The sequence below is a fragment of the Saccopteryx bilineata genome, chromosome 2 (assembly GCF_036850765.1).
Source record: "Saccopteryx bilineata isolate mSacBil1 chromosome 2, mSacBil1_pri_phased_curated, whole genome shotgun sequence".
NCBI lineage: Eukaryota > Metazoa > Chordata > Mammalia > Chiroptera > Emballonuridae > Saccopteryx > Saccopteryx bilineata.
The window spans coordinates 280,690,730-280,714,219 of record NC_089491.1 but is presented as its reverse complement, the minus strand read 5'-3'; the positions used below and the strand labels follow the sequence as shown (position 1 = coordinate 280,714,219).

General features: G+C 43.2%; 3 protein-coding genes across 5 annotated transcripts in view; 1 reads left to right on the top strand and 2 right to left on the bottom strand.

The window, feature by feature from the left end:
* Positions 1–6,805, bottom strand: part of NME7 (NME/NM23 family member 7) — a 154,073-nt gene extending 147,268 nt beyond the window's left edge. Inside the window, exon 1 of one of the 2 annotated variants that reach the window (XM_066261087.1) lies at positions 6,714–6,805. In XM_066261087.1, the coding sequence (XP_066117184.1) occupies positions 6,714–6,716 (3 nt within the window). In that variant the 5' untranslated portion in view covers positions 6,717–6,805. The remainder of the gene's footprint in view (positions 1–6,713) is intronic. The other variant, XM_066261088.1, reaches the window with a different exon arrangement.
* A 434-nt stretch (positions 6,806–7,239) lies between these two features.
* The window catches only part of BLZF1 (basic leucine zipper nuclear factor 1), a 21,244-nt gene continuing 4,993 nt past the window's right edge, over positions 7,240–23,490 (top strand). The window contains exons 1-5 of the mRNA XM_066261086.1: positions 7,240–7,369; positions 8,385–8,460; positions 18,762–19,201; positions 20,496–20,695; positions 22,775–22,903. Coding sequence (XP_066117183.1) covers positions 8,430–8,460; positions 18,762–19,201; positions 20,496–20,695; positions 22,775–22,903 — 800 coding nt within the window. The 5' untranslated portion in view covers positions 7,240–7,369; positions 8,385–8,429. The remainder of the gene's footprint in view (positions 7,370–8,384; positions 8,461–18,761; positions 19,202–20,495; positions 20,696–22,774; positions 22,904–23,490) is intronic.
* Positions 21,421–23,490, bottom strand: part of CCDC181 (coiled-coil domain containing 181) — a 26,417-nt gene continuing 24,347 nt past the window's right edge. Inside the window, exon 7 of one of the 2 annotated variants that reach the window (XM_066261082.1) lies at positions 21,421–21,576. In XM_066261082.1, coding sequence (XP_066117179.1) covers positions 21,511–21,576 — 66 coding nt within the window. In that variant the 3' untranslated portion in view covers positions 21,421–21,510. The remainder of the gene's footprint in view (positions 21,577–23,490) is intronic. The other variant, XM_066261085.1, reaches the window with a different exon arrangement.

Sequence of the window (23,490 nt, the reverse complement as noted above, 5' to 3'; positions counted from 1 at the left end):
TTCCCAGCCAGGGCACATAGGAGAAGCGCCCATCTGCTTCTTCCTCCTTCCCTCTCTCCTTTCTCTCTCTCTTCCTCTCCCGCAGCCAAGGCTCCACTGAAGCAAAGTTGGCCCTGGCGCTGAGGATGGCTCCTTGGCCTCTGCCTCAGGTGCTAGGAAGAGCTTGGTTAAGCAATGGAGCAGCTGCCCACATGGGCAGAGCATCGCCCCCTAGTGGGCTTTCCAGGTGGATCCCCGTCAGCATGCATGCAGGAGTCGGTCTCTGCCTCCCCTCCACTCACTGAATAAAGAATGAATGAATGAATAAATAAATAAATAAATATAAAAGATACATACATGTACGTGTATATATATGTGTACATGTAGGTATGTGTGATGGGGATATTATACAAAAATATTAATAGTGATTGTATATACTCAGTGATATTTCAGATGAATTTAACTTTTTACCTCTATATTTTCAAATGTCTAAAAATGACTACTTATACAACAGAGGTTAAATATTTGATATAGATATAAATATATACATGAGTTTTATATATAGTATATGTTACATGTTCATTTACAGTATAATTTATCTGTCCTATATAAAATGCATTTATTACATATATATAATTTGTATAAGGACTATGAGAAACAGGATGAAATTTAAATTTACATATATCCAACGATCTAGAGCCATTTGCATGTATATGAAAATACGTTTTTAAAATGAAAGCACTATGAAGAAGGCACAGTCAGGAGAGGCCCTGGCCGGTTGGCTCAGCAGTACAACATCAGCCCGGTGTGTGGAAGTCTCGGGTTCAATTCACCGCCAGGGCATACAGGAGAAGCACTCATCTGCTTCTCCACCCTTCCCCCTCTCCTTCCTCTCTGTCTCTCTCTTCCTCTCCCACAGCCAAGGCTCCATTGGAGCAAAGTTGGCCCGGCCCGGGCACTGAGGATGGCTCTGTGGCCTTTGCCTCAGGCACTAGAATGGCTCCAGTGGCAACAGAACAACGCCCCAGATGGGCAGAACATCGCCCCTGGTGGGCATGCCGGGTGGATCCTGGTCGGGCACATGCAGGAGTCTGTCTGTCGCCCTCCCCCCGCTTCTCACTTTGGAAAAAGTACAAAAATACCAAAAAAAAAAAAAAAGATGACTCAGGAGAAATAAATCATACCAACTTAATGAGGCAATATGCCTAGTGTTGGAAATAAACTTGGTTGAGCAGTACAGTCTAATACAGGGGTCCCCAAACTGCGGCCCCCTGAGCATCTGCATCCTGTGCTCCTAGAGCACTGTATGTGGCGGCGCCGCAAAGCAAAGCGCTGCGTCGCTCATGTATAGTACTACTTCTGGTGACGCAAGACACACAGCTCTGGAAGCGCATCATATCACTTGTTATGGCTAGCAGTGACAAATATGGAACCAGACATTGACCATCTCATTAGCCAAAAGCAGGCCCATAGTTCCCATTGAAATACTGGTCAGTTTGTTGATTTAAATTTACTTGTTCTTTATTTTAAATATTGTATTTGTTCCCATTTTGGTTTTTTTACTTTAAAATAAGATATGTGCAGTGTGCATAGGGATTTGTTCATAGTTTTTTCTTTAGTCCAGTCTGAGGGACAGTGAACTGGCCCCCTGTGTAAAAAGTTTGGGGACCCCTGGTCTAATAGCTACAATTTCTCACATCTAATTAACAGAAAGTCTTAAAATGTCAACAGCTTTTGAAAATGAAGTAGTTTAGACTGTTCCAAGACTGTAGATCTTAAATGGTCCAACACACACAAAACAGTTAGTCTGAGACATGATGGAGGTCTTAGCTAATGCTCCAGTGGTGATCACTTCTTAATACCAAGTGTATTGAATCAACCCTTTCTACATCTTGAAGTTACACAATGTTATATGTCAACTATATCTCAAAAGCAGTTGATAAAAAAAGAAAGTATGGGGGGAGGGGGGAAGGCAGAAAAAAAGACAATGAGTTCCATATGAAGAAAACTAAGGCATTATATTAACCATTTGCTGTTTAGTTTTGCAAATACTACTGGTCCCTGGCTAAGGAAGAATGTCACAGACTGCACTGGAAATAAAATATATGTAAAAATACACTCTTTAATGTTTCTGCTTTCTAATTTAGGCTCTATTCTTTCTGACTTAGTTACTGCACATGATATCCTGCCGGGGGCTTTGGAACAGCAAGTGATCATCAGTTCAGGTAGCAGAAGGAATTCTGTATGGATAAGACGCGCATGCCAAAAACAAAGAGTAAACCTATTTAGGAGAAACTTTATAAAGCTGGAGCCTGAAACACATTTCATGGAATAAAACCCTGTTCTCTATTTAGCAATCACAAAACTCTTTTTGAAGAGTTAAAACAACAACTTGGAGACATTTGTTTAGTCTAATGCTTGTGGAATGTAGTTGATAATCTTTAAAGAGTTTAGTTGGATGAGCAGTTCATCTTAGATAACAGTATTCGAATAATGCTCTGTTTTAGAAGATAGGTAACATTCATCTCACTTTATTAGTCACAAGAATCTTGGAATAATCTTCTCTGTTCTCTTTACACATCAAAGTAAACAAATGGACAACTCTAGTATAGTCTTTATCTTAAACACCATGCGAGATGTACCAAACTTCAGATAAAGATGGTTCAAGAATTTGTAGGCAGAACCTAACCCTGGTGCCAAAAGATCTGACTGTAACCAACCAGAAGCAGATGGAAGCTGACCAGAAATTTTAACCACAGTGATCAGGGAGCCAGCCAGCAGAGCAAAACACTTCCATCCTCAGCTGCCTATAGAGAGACCATCAGCCTTTGATCCAACACAGATGCCAGTGACTAGACTGAACACCGGAGAGGCACTGGTCCTCTCTCTTTTTCCAAAGTCCTATTCGTTCTCATAAAGGGCTGACAACATCTGAATGGAAGAGAGTGCTATGTGAGAGAAACTTGAGCATTCTCCTCCAGTCAATTTCAGGTTTTCAATAATTTCAGAGTTTTTCCTGCCACACACAATAAAAATTGTCACTAGGTCCAAGGGGGAATAAAAAACATGCATGCCTTGAGAATTCAACCGTTTTGCCTTTTAAAGTATATATTCTTCAAAGCACACTATACCTTGAACTTTGTGTTTCATGACTCACAGCGTGAAATGTTTTACATCAGAGCCCAGCACACACAATGTTTCATCCAAGTTACCCGTACTGTATGCAATGAATACAGTGTCTGTTTTATGTTGTCTTCTTTCTTAATGCTGGCTACACACCACACATTAATTTCATGATGGAGTAATAGGTTAGAAGCCATGATCTGAGAAACATGGGTGGTCTGGCCCCTGCCTGCCTCCCTAATCACATCTTACTCTGGTCCCTACAATGCTTCCATACGCTGCCATCACCTAACTCCTGTTCATTTTTACATTAAATCACAGGTCAGTTCCTAAAATACGCTGCCTCAGGGTCTCTGATCCTGTTGTTAGTGCTGTCTGAAAACTTCCCCCAGGTCACTGCATGTCATCATTCAGGTGTCAAGATAAAAGTCACTTCCTCTGAAAGGCCTTCACTGACCACCCAATTTGAAGAAGCCACATACACAACTTCAGCCAAGGCAGAGGGTTGGGGGAGGAGTTCATTGCTCTTCGTGTTGTTGGGAAGTCTCAATGACAAAATGTAAAGCAGGCACAAAGACACAATACTCTGAAAACATCCCTTTCCACCTCCCTAGGCCATTGCATAGGCCACTGAATTTTAGCTATTGAAATTTAATTCCACTTGCTTTAAGATGGCTTTTCTGACCAAGAAGGGAAGAAGGCATCCTCTAGTGTCCCCCAAGTACTTTGTACCCTCTCAGATCACTTGCCACATTATTTCTTCTTATTTTTAATCATTCAGCAAATAACTGAGTGCCTAACATGGTCTAAGCAAAAGCAGTGAACAAAAGATCTGGCCCTCTAACAGTTCACAGTTTGGCAAGGGTGACAAATCTATACACAAATAATTTCAACCGAATGTGGTATGTACAATGACAGAGATGTGTACTACGTACAGCCGTAAGAGAAAAGAATAAAGTGTCGACTTCATTCAGTAGGTAAGTGAGGCATCACAGCAGAAGAGATGCCTCATCCGGGTCTGGGAGGACTGCCAGGAGTTTGGCAGGCAAACAGTGGGTAAGCGTATGATGTGTAGAAGGAATCACATATGAAAAGTAGAGGGAACAAGCTCACTGCCAATCTGAAGTTTCCTGGTCTGTTCAATGAGAGGCAAGGGGCTAAAAGGCATGTCCAGGAAGGGAGAAGCATGAGAGCAGGCAGGCAGGAAAGTCCTGGGTCATGGCAGGCCTGGTGTGCCAGCCCAGAAACTTCGAATTTTATACGGTAGGGAATGGTAACATCAACAGATTTGGGTTCTAGAGAATTCCTTCTCATGGCAGAGAAAATAGTGGACTGGGAAACTGTCAGGCCAGACTGTTAAAGACGACATTACAACAGTCCTAGGCAAGAAATGAGGAGATCTTAAACTATCAGGATTTACTGACCGAGTGGATATGGAGACACAGGAGAGAAGGAATAAAGGGTCACTCTGCTTTCTGGTTTAGGGTATAACACAATGGTATCACTCATTAACTCAGGGAGAGAAGAGAAACCCGGTAGAAAGACAGCAAGTCCAGTTTTGGTCACATGGAGTTTGAGAGCTCTTTGTGGTTACCAGTTAGAGATGTCCAGGACACAACTAGGTTAGAGTTTAGCAGGTCTGGAATGAAAACTGAAATTCAAAGAATGAAAGCTTAGGAACTAGGATAACTCATGTCGTGTGTGTGTGTGAGTGTGTCTGTGTGTGCACACGCACACACACGCATGAGCACCCCAAGGAAAACATAGAGACCAAGAAGTGAAATTAATAAAGGTATGAGTCTTGGACAATGGCATTTTGAAAAGCAGACAAAGCCAGAAGGGAAAATAAAAATAAAAATAAACATGAATACTGATTGTTACAGAGAGCCTAAATAAGTTTTGAGAAGTAATAATTTGATTTAGCACTTTCAAGCGCATTAGAAACTTAAGCAGGAGAAACTCCATTACAGCATTCAGAGAGGAAGTCAGATAACAGAATATAGAGGGTGAGAGGAAAGAGGGAGAAGCAAGTGAAAACATTCTGCTTTCAAGAAACACCAGACGGAGGCTGTGTTTTTGTTTTATTTCATTTTTCTTAAAATACACGATTTTGGCCTGACCAGGCGGTGGCGCAGTGGATAGAGTGTTGGACTGGGATGCCGAGGACCCAGGTTTGAGACCCTGAGGTTGCCAGCTTGAAAACGGGCTCATCTGGTTTGAGCAAAAGATCACCAGCTTGGACCCAAGGTCACTGGCTCGAGCAAGGGGTTACTCGGTCTGCTGAAGGCCCGCGGTCAAGGCACATATGAGAAAGCAATCAATGAACAACCAAGGTGTCCCAATGTGCAACGAGAAACTAATGATTGATGCTTCTCATCACCCCGTTCCTGTCTGTCTATCCCTGTCTATCCCTCTGACTCTCTCTCTGTCTCTGTAAAAAACAAAACAAAAAAACCCAAACAAAACAAAACACGATTTTGACACCCACGAGAAGTGAAGAGGGAAAGGCTAAAATCTCACAGAGAGAGAGAGAGGGAGAGAGAGAGAGAGAGAGAAAAGCAGAGTCTTGTCATGAATGGGAGTGAAGAGCTAAGGAAAAGGTGGATGTGTTATCCTTCCACACCTCTTTCTCTACACGGGAAACACAAGACTGAATAGTGGATAAAAACATAGATCAATGTGTAGGTTGGGGGCAGGAGCTTGAAGCAATTGACTGTTAGACTCTGGCATCTGCTGAGGATGGAGGAAAAGAGGACAGGTAGGAGCAGGGTTTGCAAAGGGAAGGTTTGACTAGGGCTCTGCGGGAAATGGGCAGGGGCAGTCTGGGGTAACAAAAAGGACCGCTAAGTGGTAGTGACGGAGAAAGATGGGATGCTAAGTGGGGGAAAGGGGACACTGCTGCTAAATCCACAGCTATATCCACCTGACAACAGTCACTGTCTAGCCTCCAGTCCGTTATTCACAAATATTTAAAACATCTGGTCATTACGTGAATTAAATAGAACCCTGGTGTTCTCAAACATATAAGTGACTTAAAATCACTTGTAGGCTTAAACACACACACACACACACACACACATCAAAAATCTCGCAAATCCTGAGCCCTACTCCTATTAATTCAGAATTGCTGCGGGCGAAGCTAAAGCATATGAATTTTCCAGAAGCCCTCCAAGTTATCTCGGGATGGGGGCCTTCTGGCTAAAAAGCCCGACCTAGAAGGAATCAACTGGCTCTTCCCAGGTGGCCCTCAGACGGGGTGCGGGACAGCATTCCGCCACACAGGGGAGCGAGGACGAAGACCCGGGGGGTATCCGAGGTAGTCAGCACAACCTCTTCCGGGAAGCGCGCTACGGAGGAGCCAAGAGCTCGAAACATGTGACGGGGAGAATGCAAACATATCAAGTTTGTTCGGAATGCTGCTTCCTCGCGGGCTGTTCGACTCAGCCCGTCACCCCTCAAGTTTCCGTTACAGGAGCCTCCGCAGCACCAGAGGAACAACGGGGCAAAGCTGCAAGGGCCCGGGACACCCCCGGTGCCCACACGCCCCAGGACCGGGGACGCTGCATCACCAGGACCCCGAAGCTGTTCGCCCGGCCTCGCCTGGCACTCACCATGGTTTCCGGAGCGCCGCACAAGAAATAGGTATCACCGCGGCCAAGACTCCAGCACAAACGCCGACGCCCGGTTACTCTGGCAACAGAGCCCCGCCTACCATTGGACACTGCGTGGAAGCCCTGGGCCCCCCCTCCCACTCCCTCATTCCTATTGGCTGGGAATAACCAAAGCTCCGCCCACCCAGTCGACAGGCCCGCCCCTTGATGCCGTGGCCCGGGGCGACGGAATACCGCTTAACCTCTTTCCAGGGTCGTCACTTCCGCTTGGTTGACAGGTGACCCAGAAGTTCAAGCCAACATCCGGCTAGGGTCCAGGGTCCCAATAATCTATAGCTTATTTTTAAATAGGTGTCTGTCCAGTTTTCAGTCACTGGAGCCTCACACTGTAGTGTCTGTGTTCCTTTGAGTGGGAACTCGCTACCGAGTGCGTTGACCCTTTTCTTTGGGAAACGTGTTCCGGAAACGAAACCCTGAGTAGGTCAGCGGAAGCGATGCGTGGGGAGCTGGACGCTGACGTCAGGAAGTCCGGGGCGGGGTGGGGCGGGGCGGCTCGGAATGGAAGGGGACAGGGCGGACAAGGTAACCGGCGGTTTCCAGCCGGAGAAGGTGGAAAGGGAAGCGCCCTGAAATAGGGAGCCGTGAGAATCTCGGCGGTAAGTCCTAGGACGGGCTGGTGAACAACCGACAGGATGTTTGTTGACAGTGGCGGAGGGTGTCCAAGCCTTGGCATCTCTCTCGGGCTGGTTCCGAGGGTTCGGAACTTCGGCTGGGACTTCCCGGGACGGCCGAAGTGGACAGGCGTGTCCCTTCCTCCCCTGCCGCCTGTTACCCGCTCACCCCACCCACACCCACACCCACCGCCGCCCACCCCGTCACGCGGTGTTTGCCCACCGACACCCACGGTGCTTGTCCATTCCGTTCTGCACCTTCGCCAACGCGCTTTCAGGGCTCATTGCTCCATCGGAAGGGACTTTAGAGACCTGTTACCAGGGCAACAGAAGATGGGGGCGGGGGGAGGACGTTGTGACTGTTGAGGAAGGTAGTCCTGGACGACCCGGTGCCGAGTTACAGCGAGTACTCAGAGTGATCGCTGCTGGTGAAACCGGTTGTCGTCTACTGTACTCTTCATAACATGTTAATATTGCATTAGTATCACCTTTCTTCTCGTGTTCTCCGGTGACTCAGCCTTTACTACCGGGCCATGCATACATTTCTGAAAGCATGTACTATCCCATTTTAATTTATTGCCGAGAAAGTGCAACTTGAATTATGGAGGTCTTTATTGTTTGTCAAACATCTAAACAGAAGCTCCTCTGTGATATGCACAGTGAACAAATTAGTGTCAACAGTGTCTCCTGAGAAAGTAATTTACTCTAATTACTCTAAAATTCCTGTTGTCATATCAATGATGCAAGAGCCTTCAATAGCTTCAGTGCCATTACTGGTTAGGACAGTAAAGCAAAAATACCACCCCTAATTTTTTTTTTTTTTGAGACATTTGATAGCCTTAACAATATCACCTGTGAAAAATGGATGTGAGAGACCGTCCCTTTCTAAACGCATGTTATTAACTACAGAAGCAAGGAGAATATCATATTTAAGTTACAGGGACTTGGTGAAAATGTTTATGCCATATTGTCTTAATTTATTCATTTTATCCATTTTTAGGTTTTTCTGTAGAAGTCTTGGGGTGGATTTTCATTGATAAGAAAAATGACTACTCTTGAGAATTTAGAAACTAAAGGTAAGTCTTCTTCTTTTGATGATAATTGTTTTCAACACATGACATGTATGACAATAGGATGAAGGAATGTTTGAGCCAGGCAGGTAAGGCTCTGGGGAGTGATCTAGGTTTCAGATCTCTTCATGTGTGTTTTGTAATGTTGTGTTTACATTTCATTCCTCAGATAGACAACTGAATATTAACGTCCTCCGGTAGTATTTATTAGGTGACAATAACCATTCAACATTTAGTGTAGGAGCAAAGTTTTTAGGAGCAAAGTTTTACACCCATGTCCTCTGTCCATTAGAAGGTTAAACAAGAAGCTGGACAGACGATTAAGGTATAAAAGACCTCTTTATTGTTGCATCAGTTTGCTAGGGATGCTATAACAAAGTACCAGAAACTGGTGGCATAAACAATAGAATTTGTTGTCTCACAGTTCTGGAGACTAGCAGTTCAAGACCAAAGACTTGGTGAGGGCCATGCTTCCTCCAAGGGCACCAAGGAAGGATCTGATCCAAGCCTCTCCTCTAGTTCTGGTGGTTTGCTGGCAATTTTTGGTATTCTTTGGCTTGACCACCCTAATATTTTCATTGATGTTTACATGGCATTTTCCCTGTGTGTGTCCCTGTGTCCACATTTTTGCTTTGTAGAAGGACATCAGCCATATTGGATTAGGGGCCCACTCTACTTCAGTGTGATCTCATCTTAACTAATTCCATTCTGAGATATGGAGAGGTAGGACTTCCACATAAGAATACTTGGGGAGAAACAATTCAAATAGTAACACTTGCTAACGACAATAGTCACTTTTAGTCCTGCCTTGTTTGTTCTCTCTATAACTTTTAATACTGTTTATCATTCCCACAATTTAAAATACTTTCTATTCTTGACTTCCATGATATCACTCTTATTTTCAGCCTTCTCTGTAACTTTTCACTGTCCAATGCACTGACATCACGTGGCTTTTTGAATTTAAATTATTTTTAAAGCCCTGGCCGGTTGGCTCAGCGGTAAAGCGTCGGCCTAGCGTGCGGAGGACCCGGGTTCGATTCCCGGCCAGGGCACACAGGAGAAGCGCCCATTTGCTTCTCCACCCCTCCGCCGCGCTTTCCTCTCTGTCTCTCTCGTCCCCTCCCGCAGCCAAGGCTCCATTGGAGCAAAGATGGCCCGGGCGCTGGGGATGGCTCTGTGGCCTCTGCCCCAGGCGCTAGAGTGGCTCTGGTCGCAACATGGCGACGCCCAGGATGGGCAGAGCATCGCCCCCTGGTGGGCAGAGCGTCGCCCCTGGTGGGCGTGCCGGGTGGATCCCGGTCGGGCGCATGCGGGAGTCTGTCTGACTGTCTCTCCCTGTTTCCAGCTTCAGAAAAATGGAAAAAAAAATAAAAAAATAAAAAAATAAATTATTTTTAAAACAAATATCAGGTCTCCCGGAAGTTCTGTCCGTTTCTATCACAACAAGTTTCGACACGTAAGCACATGTTTATTTGGCGCATGTGTGCCTCTCTATTTTTATCACTTAATGTATACATACTGACGTAGCAAATTAACTTAAACAAAGTTGATTCACGTTAGTCTTATGTGTGAAACAATAATGTACCCATGGCTACTGATAAAGTTTATTTACGCCCCTGTAATTTTTACGAATTTCAACAAGGAAGTAATGCTACAGAAGCATGTAGAAATTTATTGAAAGTGTTTGGTGAAGATACAGTTTCTGACAGGACATGCAGAAGATGGTTTGAAAAATTCGAACAGGTGATTTCAACCTTTCTGATAAGCCACATTCTGGGCGACCATCTTTGATCGATGATGATGTTGTTAAGACCATGTTGGAGCAAGATCCTTTTCTGACAACATCGGAGATCGCAGAAAGGCTTAATTCAGCTCAGCAAACCATTTCGGACCATATTCGGAAGATAGGATTGGTGTGGAAATATTCAAGATGAGTGCCACATGAATTAAGTCAGAAGAATTTGGATGATCGAGTCGTCATATGCACATCTCTGCTTGCTCGGAACAAAATTGAGCCCTTCTTGAACCGGATGATAACTGGGGATAAAAAGTGGATTACCTACGAAAACATCGTAAGGAAAAGGGCATATTGTGAACCCGGAAAACCTAGCCCTTCCACCTCTAAATCAAATTTGACTCTGAATAAAAGAGTGTTGTGTATATGGTGGGACATTCGAGGACCAATACATTATGAGCTTTTAAAACCGAACGAAAAGCTCAATTCGGAAAAGTATTGTCAGCAACTGGATAATTTAAAGACAGCAGTCCAAGAAAAGAGGCCGGCAATGTTCAATAGGAAGAACATCATACTGCATCATGATAATGCCAGGCCACGTGCTGCTTTGGGGACTCATCAAAAAATTGCAGAATTAGGCCGGAAATTCTGTCGCATCCACCATATTCCCCGGACTTAGCACCCTCCGACTTTCACTTGTTTTTGTCCTTACAAAATTTTTTGAAAGGCAAAAAATTCAAAAATGAAGAAGATGTCAAACAAGCACTGGTTCAATTTTTCGCATCAAAAGATAAAACACTTTCAAAAGTGGGATATACAAATTGCCCTCACGCTGGCAAGAAATCAATAATAATGGCAATTATATTATTTAATAAAGTTTATTGACGGTAAGAAAAATTTGTATTTTGTTTTATTCCAAAATGGACAGAACTTTCCGGTAGACCGTATATTTAGTTTTTCAGTCATGCTAGCTTCATTGCAGGTCTTCAGTAGCCACATGTGGCTGGTGGCTGTTGTATCAGAAAGTGTAGCTATGAGGCACTGCCATCATTGCAGAAAGTTCTATTGGATGTTGCTGCTCTAGCCCTGTTTGCTATTTCTTTTTCATCCTCTTTTGCTTTACTTCTTAAATATTTTTTCATCCCAATTTGTCTTCTACTCTCAAGGGTTTAGTCATTATCTATAAGAATGATTTACAAATATTTCTTTAGCTCCAATCTCTTCCCTTGTGATTCAGACCCTTGTAGCCTAAATCCTGCTGCCCATCTCACTTAGACATCGGCAATAGTCTTAACATGTTCCAAAGGGAACTCCTCCAGATTCACATTTTCAGGTGGAGTGAGTTCTGGAGGTTGTGCCTGTCAATGTGAGATGGGAAACTTGTTTAAATGAGTGAGTTATTGGATGTTAAAGTAAAATCCCCTGCAGTGGTCAGCAAACTCATTAGTCAACAGAGCCAAATATCAACAGTACAATGATTGAAATTTCTTTTGAGAGCCAAATTTTTTAAACTTAAACTATATAGGTAGGTACATTCCTTGTCGAGGTAGTGCCCGCATGTGGTATTTTGTGGAAGAGCCACACTCAAGGGGCCAAAGAGCCGCATGTGGCTCGTGAACTGCAGTTTGCCAACCAGGGCCCTAGGGAGTGTGTTAACATAGGTGAACTTTCAGAAGTGCCAATCCATCCTTTCTGTACCATGCACCATTCCGGTAAGCTGATGACACCAAGACTAGGAGGCAGCCCCTGCCTGAGGAGCTCGCGGCTCTCTAGTCTGCTAGAGAAACAGAATTTAGAGACACTGGTGTCTGCATCAGTCTGAAAGCACTGAGAGATGAGGAGAGTGAGGTAAGGGATTTGCTCAAGGTCACACAGTCTGTGGCAGTAGGGCCTTGAGTTATCTTGACTCAGTCAAGTGTTCTTGCTACCTCGTCATCATGCTGCCGTAGGCTATATGTCTTCATAGAGTTACACTTTTATGAAAAAACAAATGTTTAATAACCAGCTATAAAATCACATTATTTTTTGCCTCAATATTCTAAAGCAGGGGTTGGAAAATTAGGGCCCTCAGGCCTCCTGAGAACATTTTCAATCAGTTTGATAATAGGGAGTAAGTACTAACTTTGAATTCACTTAAGCCAAGTGTTATTCCCAAATAAAAGTTTTATTCTTCTTATTAGTAGACCTATATTATAAAAACAAACAAACAAAAATAAATTGTCACTCAATTGTCATAGTTTGAATTTCATCATTAAAGTTTTGGGGTTTATTTTCTTTGTTTATAAATACCGTATTTTTTGCTCCATAAGACAGGCATTTTCCCCCCCACTTTTGGGGGGGGTGCGTCTTATGGAGCGAAAAATACGCTATTTTATTAAATTTTTAACACACTATTTGGTTCAGAATATTTTTTTTCTTATTTTCCTCCTTAAAACCCTAGATGTGTCCTATGGTCATGTGCGCCTTATGGAGTGAAAAATACGGTACCTACATAATACGCTCAATTTTGTCTCATGGACCATGCAGCCTAAAATATTTACCTAGCCCTTTATAGAAAAGGTTTGCCAACCGCCACTGTAGAATATCATTTGTTTTTTCCCTGCATTTCACTGTCCTTGGGGAAGGCAATAAGAATGAGCCAGAAACATTAGATATGATCCAATCTTTGATAAATGACCACAGATGGAAGAGCTGTTGGTGAATAACTGAAGAATTGTTTTGTTGGTTCCCTCCAAAGAGTGGAGAAGAACAGGGGTTGATGTTTTGCTCCATGTAAGGATTGCTCATAATTGTGGAGCTGGTTCTACACCTCGTGGGCCGCCCACTTGAGTAAAGGTCATTGCTCATGAATGTGTCCTGGATTGTGCCTAGCGCAAGTGTAATAAAGGTTTCCATGTATGTCACAGGAAAACTAGAATTATGAAGGTCAGCTACCAGGTGAGAAAATGTAAAGGTATGACCCCCATCTGCATGCTTGCACGCACCTGTGAGCTAGAACCATGGCTGTTACAGAGCGGGAGCTGCCACCACGTGACACACTGTACAACCTGGGCATTCGTGAATGCTTGAGTAACTAGGACAGTTTAAATACAGCTAAGAGTAAACTGCGGTTGAACCAAGTTGATTGAATTTCTGCATTGGAATGTTAACATGTGTTATTTGAAGAGAGATTTCTGTTCAGCACTCATTTTTGTTTCTTGGTCTTTTAAATTTAGCATTAGCCATTCTGTGATTTGTTCTTGAATCTCCGTTACCTAAAATTCCAATTCAAAAGTGTTATAACTTGCCTAGAAATCCTATTTAACCGTGACAGAGCATGTCTTATTATTTCTTCAGCATCAGTGGGCCCTAATGGTAGAGCTCTAATTTGTTTGTTTGTTTTAAATTTTTTTAAATTTACTTTAGAGAAGAGAGAGAAAGGGAGAGAGAGAGACAGAGAGGGAGAGAGAGAGGAGAGAGAGAGAGAGAGACAGAAAGAGAGGAGAGAGAGACAGAGAGAGAAGGTGGGGAGGAGCTGGAAGCATCAACTCCCATGTGTGCCTTGACCAGGCAAGCCCAGGGTTCCGAACCGGCGACCTCAGCATTTCCAGGTCGACGTTTTATCCACTGCGCCACCACAGGTCAGGCTGTTTGTTTGTTTTAAATATGTTGTTAATTCATGATTGTACTTTACTTCTTAAATACCAGAATGTCTCGATGACAATTAAATTGGCATTAGACAGAGTTCCTTAGGAAGAAGGGTTGAACTGAGATTTGAAGGATGTGTAGGAACTCACTACAGGGGAGAGAGCGTTAGGGAGAATATTCCAAGCAGAGAAAGGAAGGCTTCTGCTGCTATGGAGACCCCAAAAGAAAACAAGTCAAGCTAGAGCACAGAGTTTGAGGGGTGAATGGCAGAAGTGGAGACCCAGAAGACAGGGAGGGACCCAGTCTCTCAGGGCCAGGCAGGCATTGTAAGGACATTGGTCTGTTCTGAGAGAGATGGGAGGCCATTCATGGGTTTGATGCAGATCAGATCTGCATGTCTTTTAAAATTAGTACTGTTATATAAACTCTGTGGGCCTCTGTGGCCTGGCAGGTAGGGGTGTTAGCAGAGACTAAGTTCAGGTTCATAAGGCAATAGTTCTGGTTTGTGGAAGACCTCCTGGGCCAGTCATCAGCTTACTCTGCAGTCAAGATTTGGATTCAACTCACAGTCTGTCACAGATGATTTGAACACGCTACTTAACCTATCAAAGCCCCTGTTTCTGTCTACAGAATGGATATGCTTAACTCATGAGACAGGTGTACACATTAAATGATGTAATGCATCTGGTTTTTTTTGTTTTGTTTTGGGGTTACTTTTTTTATTTTTCTGAAGCTGGAAACAGGGAGGCAGTCAGACAGACTCCCGCATATGCCCGACCAGGATCCAGTAAGATGGGCACTTACTGGATGAGACTACTCTCCACAGGCTCATGGGCACACTAATAGTTGGGGAACTCTGCTCAGATTGTGATTCCTTGTCTATTTATCCCCCCACCCTTCCCTTCCAATGGTGACTTACAGGCGAACAAGGTCTGGGCATTACCCAACTGGGTATCTCTGCTAACCCAAGTGCTCCGTACATGGTATGCTTCATAACTGTCTATCCAAATGTAGTCACCTGGCAATATCTCACAAAGCCCCAAAGGTTCCCAGGCTGTGCTTTTTGGAATTATTTTTATTTATTTATTTATTTATTTATTTATTTTTGTATTTTTCTGAAGCTGGAAACAGGGAGGCAGTCAGACAGACTCCCGTATGCGCCCCACCGGGATCCACCCGGCACGCCCACCAGGGGGCGATGTTCTGCCCATCCGGGGCATCGCTCTGTCGCAACCAGAGCCACTCTAGTGCCTGGGGCAGAGGCCAAGGAGCCATCCCCAGCGCCCGGGCCATCTTTTGCTCCAATGGAACCTCGGCTGCGGGAGGGGAAGAGAGAGACAGAGAGGAAGGAGAGGGGGAGGGGTGGAGAAGCAGATAGGCACTTCTTCTGTGTGCCCTGGCCGGGAATTGAACCCGGGACTTCCGCATGCCAGGCCGACGCTCTACCACTGAGCCAACCGGCCAGGACCTGGAACTGTTTTTATTTCAAGGGATTTAGTGGTTGCTATGATTTAAAACTTTAATTTTAAGGCCCGGCCAGGGCCTGGAACTGTTTTTATTTTAAGGGATTTAGTGGTTGCTATGATTTAAAACTTTAATTTTAAGACCCTGGCCGGTTGGCTCAGTGGTAGAGCGTCGGCCTGGCGTGTGGAAGTCCCAGGTTCGATTCCTGGCCAGGGCACACAGGAGAAGCGCCCATCTGCTTCTCTACCCCTCCCCCTCTCCTTCCTCTCTGTCTCTCTCTTCCCCTCCCACAGCCAAGGCTCCATTGGAGCAAAGAGGGCCCGGGCGCTGGGGATGGCTCCTTGGCCTCTGCCCCAGGCGCTAGAGTGGCTCTGGTCGCCGCAGAGCGACGCCCCGGAGGGGCAGAGCATCACCCCCTGGTGGGCGTGCCGGGTGGACCCGGTTGGGCGCATGCGGGAGTCTGGCTGGCTGTCTCTCCCGGTTTCTAGCTTCAGAAAAATAAAACAAAACAAAACAAAACAAAAAAAACACTTTAATTTTAGTTTTAATATATTCAGCTGAGTAAATATACTTAAACTTTTGCTTCCGTTCTGCCTTGGCCGGATGGCTTGGTTGGTTAGAGCATCGTCCCAAAGCACAGAGGTTGCCAGTTCAATCCTTGGTCAGGGCATATAGAGGAACAGGTCGATTTTCCTGTCATTCTCTCTCTTTCTCCTCCCTCTTCCTCTCTAAAATTGATAAAATAAACATTCAAAAAAACCAAAAACCTCTGCTTCAGTTCCATCAGTGGGGAACTGGTTAAATAAACTTTGATATATCCAATCAAAAGAAAACATGAAGCTGTTTTTTAAAAAAAAGGGAATGAGATAGCTCTATGTATGCTAATATGAAGAACTCACCAAGATAAACTATTAGGTGAGAAAAGCCAAGTATAGAAAGTTTGTATTAAATAATCTCTATTTTTATGAATAAAATAATTATTTTTAACACATACTTTAATGTTGAATATACAAAAATTATGTTTTTTCTGGAAAAATGTGTAAGAAACTTGGTTACATATGAAAGAAGGGTAGGGACACCAGACAGGAGGGAAGACTTAGTTTCTCTTTCATTGAAGCTTTTCTATATTATTTTAATATTTTTATTGTTTATTTATTTATTTTTGTATTTTTCTGAAGTTGGAAACAGGGAGGCAGTCAGACAGACTCCCGCATGCGCCCCACCGGGATCCACCCGGCATGCCCACCAGGGGGCGATGCTCTGCCCATCTGGGGTGTTGCTCTGTTGCAACCAGGGCCATTCTAGCATCTGAGGCAGAGGCCATGGAGCCATCCTCAGCGCCCGGGCTATCTTTGCTCCAATGGAGCCTTGGCTGCAGGAGGGGAAGAGAGAGACAGAGAGGAAGGAGAGGGGGAAGGGTGGGGAAACAGATGGGCACTTCTCTTGTGTGCCCTGGCCAGGAATCGAACCCGGGACTTCTGCACGCCAGGTTGACACTCTACCACTGAGCCAACCGGCCAGGGCCGATGTAGTGCATCTGAAGGACTTAGATAAATCCCTTGCACATAGTAAGTTAAATAAAAGTTTATCATTACTATTTGTAGGCTTTGGCTTCCGTTTCTCAAATGATGCTAGACTTGTCAAATGGCAAGAAATCTAACGTGCAGCTCAAAGGGCTGTTGCTGCTGCCCTGATTCCGGGACTGCGTGTGGGTTAGTGTCATCTCAGCTACCTTGCCGGTGTCTGCAACATTTCCTGGTCTAGTGCATTTCATTCTTTCCACGTTCTAACCTGCCTTGAGCCAGTCAGTGAGCTTAACCCTCTCTTGGAGAAAAGTGACTCAGTGAAACTTGTCTTACACTAGTCCATTGGAGATAAGACAAAGTGGGCAGAAAAGAAACAGATACTTCTGTTATTTGACTGGAGCAATGGGAGTGTACTGGGGAGCAGACCTGCCTTCCAGACGTTGTCTGAAGTAAAGCTAGGTAACCAGGCTCGGCTTACACGAGGGAAGATCATTTATTTCACTTGAGCAAATTAGCTTGGTAAAAGGTATGCAGCTTGTACTAAGCTTTATGGAGGAAAGAGATGGGAGCTACCATTTATTGAGTACCTGCTATTTACTTGTGTGCCAGACACTGTAGACCTGAACTTGAACCTCAGGACACTTGAAGAGGCAATATATGCAGTGGGTAAGGCCCCAGTCTTCTTGATGAACAAACTGCTTAGCATTCACTTCTGCCTCTTCGACTTACGAGCTGTGTGATGTGACCATGGGCAAGTCCCTGGACCTCTTTGTGCCTCATTTTTCTCATATATAAAATAGAGCTAATCACACCTACTTTACTGGGTTGTTGTAAAGATTGAGGACATATAAAGTATTTAAAATAGTATTTGGCACATGGTAAGTCTTTTGTAAGTGTTAATTATCTGTTACTTAATATTTTTTCATTTACTATTCAAATTTACTACCTAGATGTAGATATTATTAACTTCATTTCATGGAAGTTAACACTGAAGCTGAGGTCATTGTAGGATTTTGTCCAGGTGGTAACAGTGGAAATAGAATTCAAAGCCAGGTCTGGCTGGTCCCATGGTTCCTATCATTTCTATTAATACCTTGTTCCTTCCATTTGTGCAGGGCCTAATGCCTGTTCTTAATGTCAGACTTACTGGGAAAGTGAGATTAGCATGTACAAAATCCTTAAAATAACTTTGGTGTGCATGATTAAGTTTCAAACTGAATGTTTGAGACTGCAAGTACTACAGGTATTCTTCAGAGAGTGGGCCAGAACAATTGGGCAGATTTAATGCACAGAGTGGACTTGAAACTGACTTTGTAGGGATAACAGAACTGGTGAGAGGCAAGAGAAGCCACTGAAGAGAGGAAGACATAGCAGGAGCCAGGGCCTGACCAGCAGCCTGTGAGAGAGGACTAAACAGTTTGCACAAAGCATTCGTTGCCAAGAGTTAAAAAAAACACACAGACAAATCTATCTTTAAGAAGATGGCTTCAAATATGCATCTAGGTAGCTGTTACTTATTTTTTTTATAGTTAACTGACATTATTGAGTGTCTATGGTGTGCCAGGCTCTTGAGTATACTGAATTCTTTCTCGCCACAACCCTGTAGCACAATTGTCACCATCTCCATTTTTCCAGGTTAGGAACCTGAAGTTCATGGAGTATTAAATTATTTACCTGGGTCATTCCAGGAAGTAGAAGTCAGAACCAAATACCCTGATTCCAGCTCTCCTGCATTTCCTACTAAGAAAGAGCCCGTTTACTTAAGGGAAGCTTGAGCCTGGAGGACATTATTCATCCTTTTATTTTTTTACATAATTGTTTTAAAAATTACTTTTTACTCTGAGTTTTGCCATTCTTTTGAACACCAGTAATTCTGAATGTGGGGTAAGGCATGTCGGCATATACCTAGTACTTTTTTTCAGTAAGAAGTTTATGTTTTGTTTTCCCTTTTTTAGTCGCCCTGACTGCAGCCCCGATCCGAGGGGCTGGAGATGGAATGGAAACTGAGGAGCCACCCAAATCTGTCGAAGTCGCCTCTGGGGTCCGACCCTTAAAGGCTCACGTCCTTCAGAGTCCACGGAAGAAAGTAGTTGCCTCAGAGAGCCCGGGAGTTCTTCAGCTGGGGAAGATCCTGACTGAGAGAGCAGTGGAGGTTGAAGCTGTAAGAATCTTAGTCCCCAAAGCTGCTATCACCCACGTTCTCCCCAAGAAAAATGCCAAGGTGAAGCCTCTGGGACATCAGAAAGGAGAGCTCCTCTGTCCATCAGACGGAGCTGCAGAGCCTAGGAAGGAGCTGTCGGAGGTGAAGACCATGATGGAGAGGCTCAGGAGCTCGGAACGGAGGTTACTGCAGGACAAGGAAGGCCTTTCAAACCAGCTCCGAGTGCAGACGGAGGTAAGAACACCTTGATGGCTTTGGGCGCTGCACTTCACATGCAGCCCTTCCAAGCTGGCAAGTTATACGGCTCTGTCTCCTACCTGTCACTCACCGTAGCTTGTCACCTCTCTAAAATGCTTCCACTTCAAGTTCACGTTCTCTTTTGAGGCCTCGAGTAGAACTAGTTTATGTTGGGAACTTATGCCCCACAGGAAAGATGGAAGAATGTGTGTGACGCTTTGGACAAGACCACTTGTAAGTTGTAAGGGAGGTTACAGGTATCAACTTATGACTAAGACTGACCAAGTCAGGTTTCAAAACTCATTAGCAAAACCTGCGTAAAGGATCCATAAATTCCAGGTATGTTTGCTAATGTATACATAATGCTTGGAACAGAGAGAATGGTGGGATCGTATTGGTATTGTCATTGTAAAGGGAAAATAGTCTATATTGCTTGTGTTTCTGTGATCTTTACATTTAGTAAACATTGCCTTAGCCTCCAGGTTTTTTTTCCCTGTTAGAATATAGTGTGTCTCATGGGTCTCTTTGACACCATAGTTAGTGGTTTTTACCCAAATATATTTTAATATATTGTTAACAATTAATTTCTAATTATAAAAGTATTTGTAAACCATTTGGAAAATATAGAAAAATAATGAAATAGTACCACTTTAGTTATTAATGTTTCTTCTGTCACAGAATATTCTATTACAAATAGCAACAGGGTTCTGCAGTGGCTGCACCATAAACCAGTACTGATTATGGGACATTTGTATTTTAACTTTTGCATGTTCAACAGTAACGTAAACAATGTGCTTGTAGAGAATCCTGAATTGCCTTTTTTGCTTAAATTCTGAAATGTAAAAATCCTAGGGCACAAAGAAATTACAGTATTTTTAAATGCGGAATAAAAGAAAAAAAAACACATAAAACATTCTGTCATATTTTTAACAAAATTTATTGTTTAGTTTTCTAATTTTTCCCCTCCAAGTGTTGACTAGAAGCAGTTTGTTATTGTTATAATAATGATTTGTTCTCTTATTATAAGAGGCTCAGTTTATAACCACATGGGCAATAAATATAGATAAATATATTAAAAGATAGAGGTAAATGTGATTAGTATATGTATATTATAAAACTTGAATATTTAATATCACTTTTAGATATATACTTTAAGTCAGCAGTTCTCAACCTGTGGGTCGTGACCGCTGCTTTAAGTTAATAGAGGTCCAAATTATACAAAACAGTTTCTCTTTTGCTCAGTTGCCTACGTTCTAGTCACTGATATTACTTTGGTCACGTGCTCTCCTAGGTCAATCGTGAGTTAAAAAAGCTGCTGGTGGCCTCTGTTGGGGATGATCTTCAGTATCACTTTGAACGTCTAGCACGTGAGAAAAATCAGCTTATTTTAGAAAATGAAGCCCTAGGTCAAAACACAGCTCAACTTGCCGAGCAATTAGAACGAATGTCAATACAGTGCGATGTATGGCGAAGTAAATTCCTCGCAAGCAGGTATTTTCTGTTTTAAATTGTATTTCATTTTCTAGTCTTTGATCTATTAGCTTTTTGACCCATAAGCAAAAAAGTCAGCTGTGGTGTGAAAAATTCCGAGTCGGGTTGTTAAAGTTCTTCATGTACTTGGGGTATGGACTCTCACCCCTGTGGCTGGAAGCACAGTCTCCCTGAATGGTACCCTGATGTTGTGAGGGTCCTCCAAATTCCAGGAGTCTAGTAGAAGTCACTCATTCCACAATATTTAATACTAAACCAAAATTGTCAACTCAGACATTTAATAAATATTAAAATCACAAAAAAATTTAATTATTTTTCTGGAGAACTCAGATATCATTGCCACTCTGTAAGAAATATTATTTGTCCTTTCTCTCTCCATGCATAAATAGGCAGGGGTAACATTTGTACGGCATACTGGATGAGACTACTCTCCACAGGCTCATGGGCACACTAATAGTTGGGGAACTCTGCTCAGATTGTGATTCTTTGTCTATTTATCCCCCCACCCCTCACTTCCAACGGTGACTTACAGGAGAACAAGGTCTGAGCATTACCCAACTGGGTATCGCTGTGCTAACCCAAGTGCTCCGTACACGGTATGCTTCATAACTGTCTATCCAAATGCAGTCACCTGGCGATATCTCACAAAGCCCCAAAGGTTCAGTGGTTGCTATGATTTAAAACTTTAATTTTAGTTTTAATATATTCAGCTGAGTAAATATACTTAAACTTTTGCTTCCGTTCTGCCTTGGCCGGATGGCTTGGTTGGTTAGAGCATCGTCCCAAAGCACAGAGGTTGCCAGTTCAATCCTTGGTCAGGGCATATAGAGGAACAGGTCGATTTTCCTGTCATTCTCTCTCTTTCTCCTCCCTCTTCCTCTCTAAAATTGATAAAATAAACATTCAAAAAAACCAAAAACCTCTGCTTCAGTTCCATCAGTGGGGAACTGGTTAAATAAACTTTGATATATCCAATCAAAAGAAAACATGAAGCTGTTTTTTTAAAAAAAGGGAATGAGATAGCTCTATGTGTGCTAATATGAAGAACTCACCAAGATAAACTATTAGGTGAGAAAAGCCAAGTATAGAAAAGTTTGTATTAAATAATCTCTATTTTTATGAATAAAATAATTATTTTTAACACATACTTTAATGTTGAATATACAAAAATTATGTTTTTTCTGGAAAAATGTGTAAGAAACTTGGTTACATATGAAAGAAGGGTAGGGACACCAGACAGGAGGGAAGACTTAGTTTCCCTTTCATTGAAGCTTTTCTATATTATTTTAATATTTTTATTGTTTATTTATTTATTTTTGTATTTTTCTGAAGTTGGAAACAGGGAGGCAGTCGACAGACTCCCGCATGCGCCCCACCGGGATCCACCCGGCATGCCCACCAGGGGGCGATGCTCTGCCCATCTGGGGTGTTGCTCTGTTGCAACCAGGGCCATTCTAGCATCTGAGGCAGAGGCCATGGAGCCATCCTCAGCGCCCGGGCCAACTTTGCTCCAATGGAGCCTTGGCTGCAGGAGGGGAAGAGACAGACAGAGAGGAAGGAGAGGGGGAGGAGTGGAGAAGCAGATGGGCGTTTCTCCTGTGTGCCCTGACCGGGAATTGAACCTGGGACTCCTGCATACTAGGCCAACGCTCTACCACTGAGCAAACCGGCCAGGGCAATTTTAATATTTTTATAAGGGCAAAGAGGTCACTGGATGGTAGGAAAATAATGCATTTGTGTTTTCCTCTAAACTGCTTTGTATTTAAAATATTCGGTTATTTTTTTCATAATTTGATCAATCTGGAGTAAGATTGAGGTACATTCCCAAAGTCCCTATAACGCAAGTCCATTTCCTTTGTCATTTTGTAAGTATTTTCATTGACTCTCTTCAGTGACTTCTCAGCTTACAAACATTTTAAATGCTTTCTAGCGAAGATTTAAAAACTGAGAATTTGACTATGTTAAATCTCTTAAGAATGTAAGATAGCTTTTGAGAACAACAGTTGCCGACGCCGTAGAGCTATGTCTTTGCACTGTGTTGGCATCAGAGAACTCAGGGAAGATTTCGATCTCTTGCAGGGTCATGGCAGACGAGCTCACCACCTCCAGGGCAGTTCTGCAGCGCCAGCACCGGGATGCACAGGGCGCGATCCAGGATCTCCTGAGCGAGCGGGAGCAGTTTCGCCAGGACATGCGGGCTACCCAGAAGTATGGCCCGTTTGCCTTTTGATCTCTGCCTTCTCCTGCAGTACTGTCACTGCCACAGTTCTGTGGTGTTGCTACACTTCATAATGTATTGAGCATTTTCTTTGAGTAGCATTTCAAAGTAGATTCCCAGGAAAGGGAGGAGACAAAAAAAAAAAATAGAAGATATGTTTCTTACATTCTTAATTGGGGGGAGAGTTATTTATATCCATAATAGAAGAAATCTCTGGATTTAAAAGTAATTTTTTTTATTTTATATGCAGCACTTTTGTATAACTTTTGGTAGAACCCAAAGAGTAATTCTCCTTTGGAAGGAGACCTCTCCGAGGCCCCGTCCACAGTATTGGTGCTTGCTTTCCTGTCCATATGTGCCAGAATTATCAAAACTGGGCTCTTCGTTAAAAGTGCTTGTACTTCTATGTAATTGATATTTTGCGAATCAAGTCAGTACAGGTCGAAGAGGAAATCATGGGGGAAATTGGAAGAATGGAAACCCAGTATATCAAAGTATCAGATTTTGTGGGAGACCTTTAAAGCAGTGTTTAGAGAGAAATTTATAACTTTAAATGTTTGTTTTAGAAAAGAAGAAA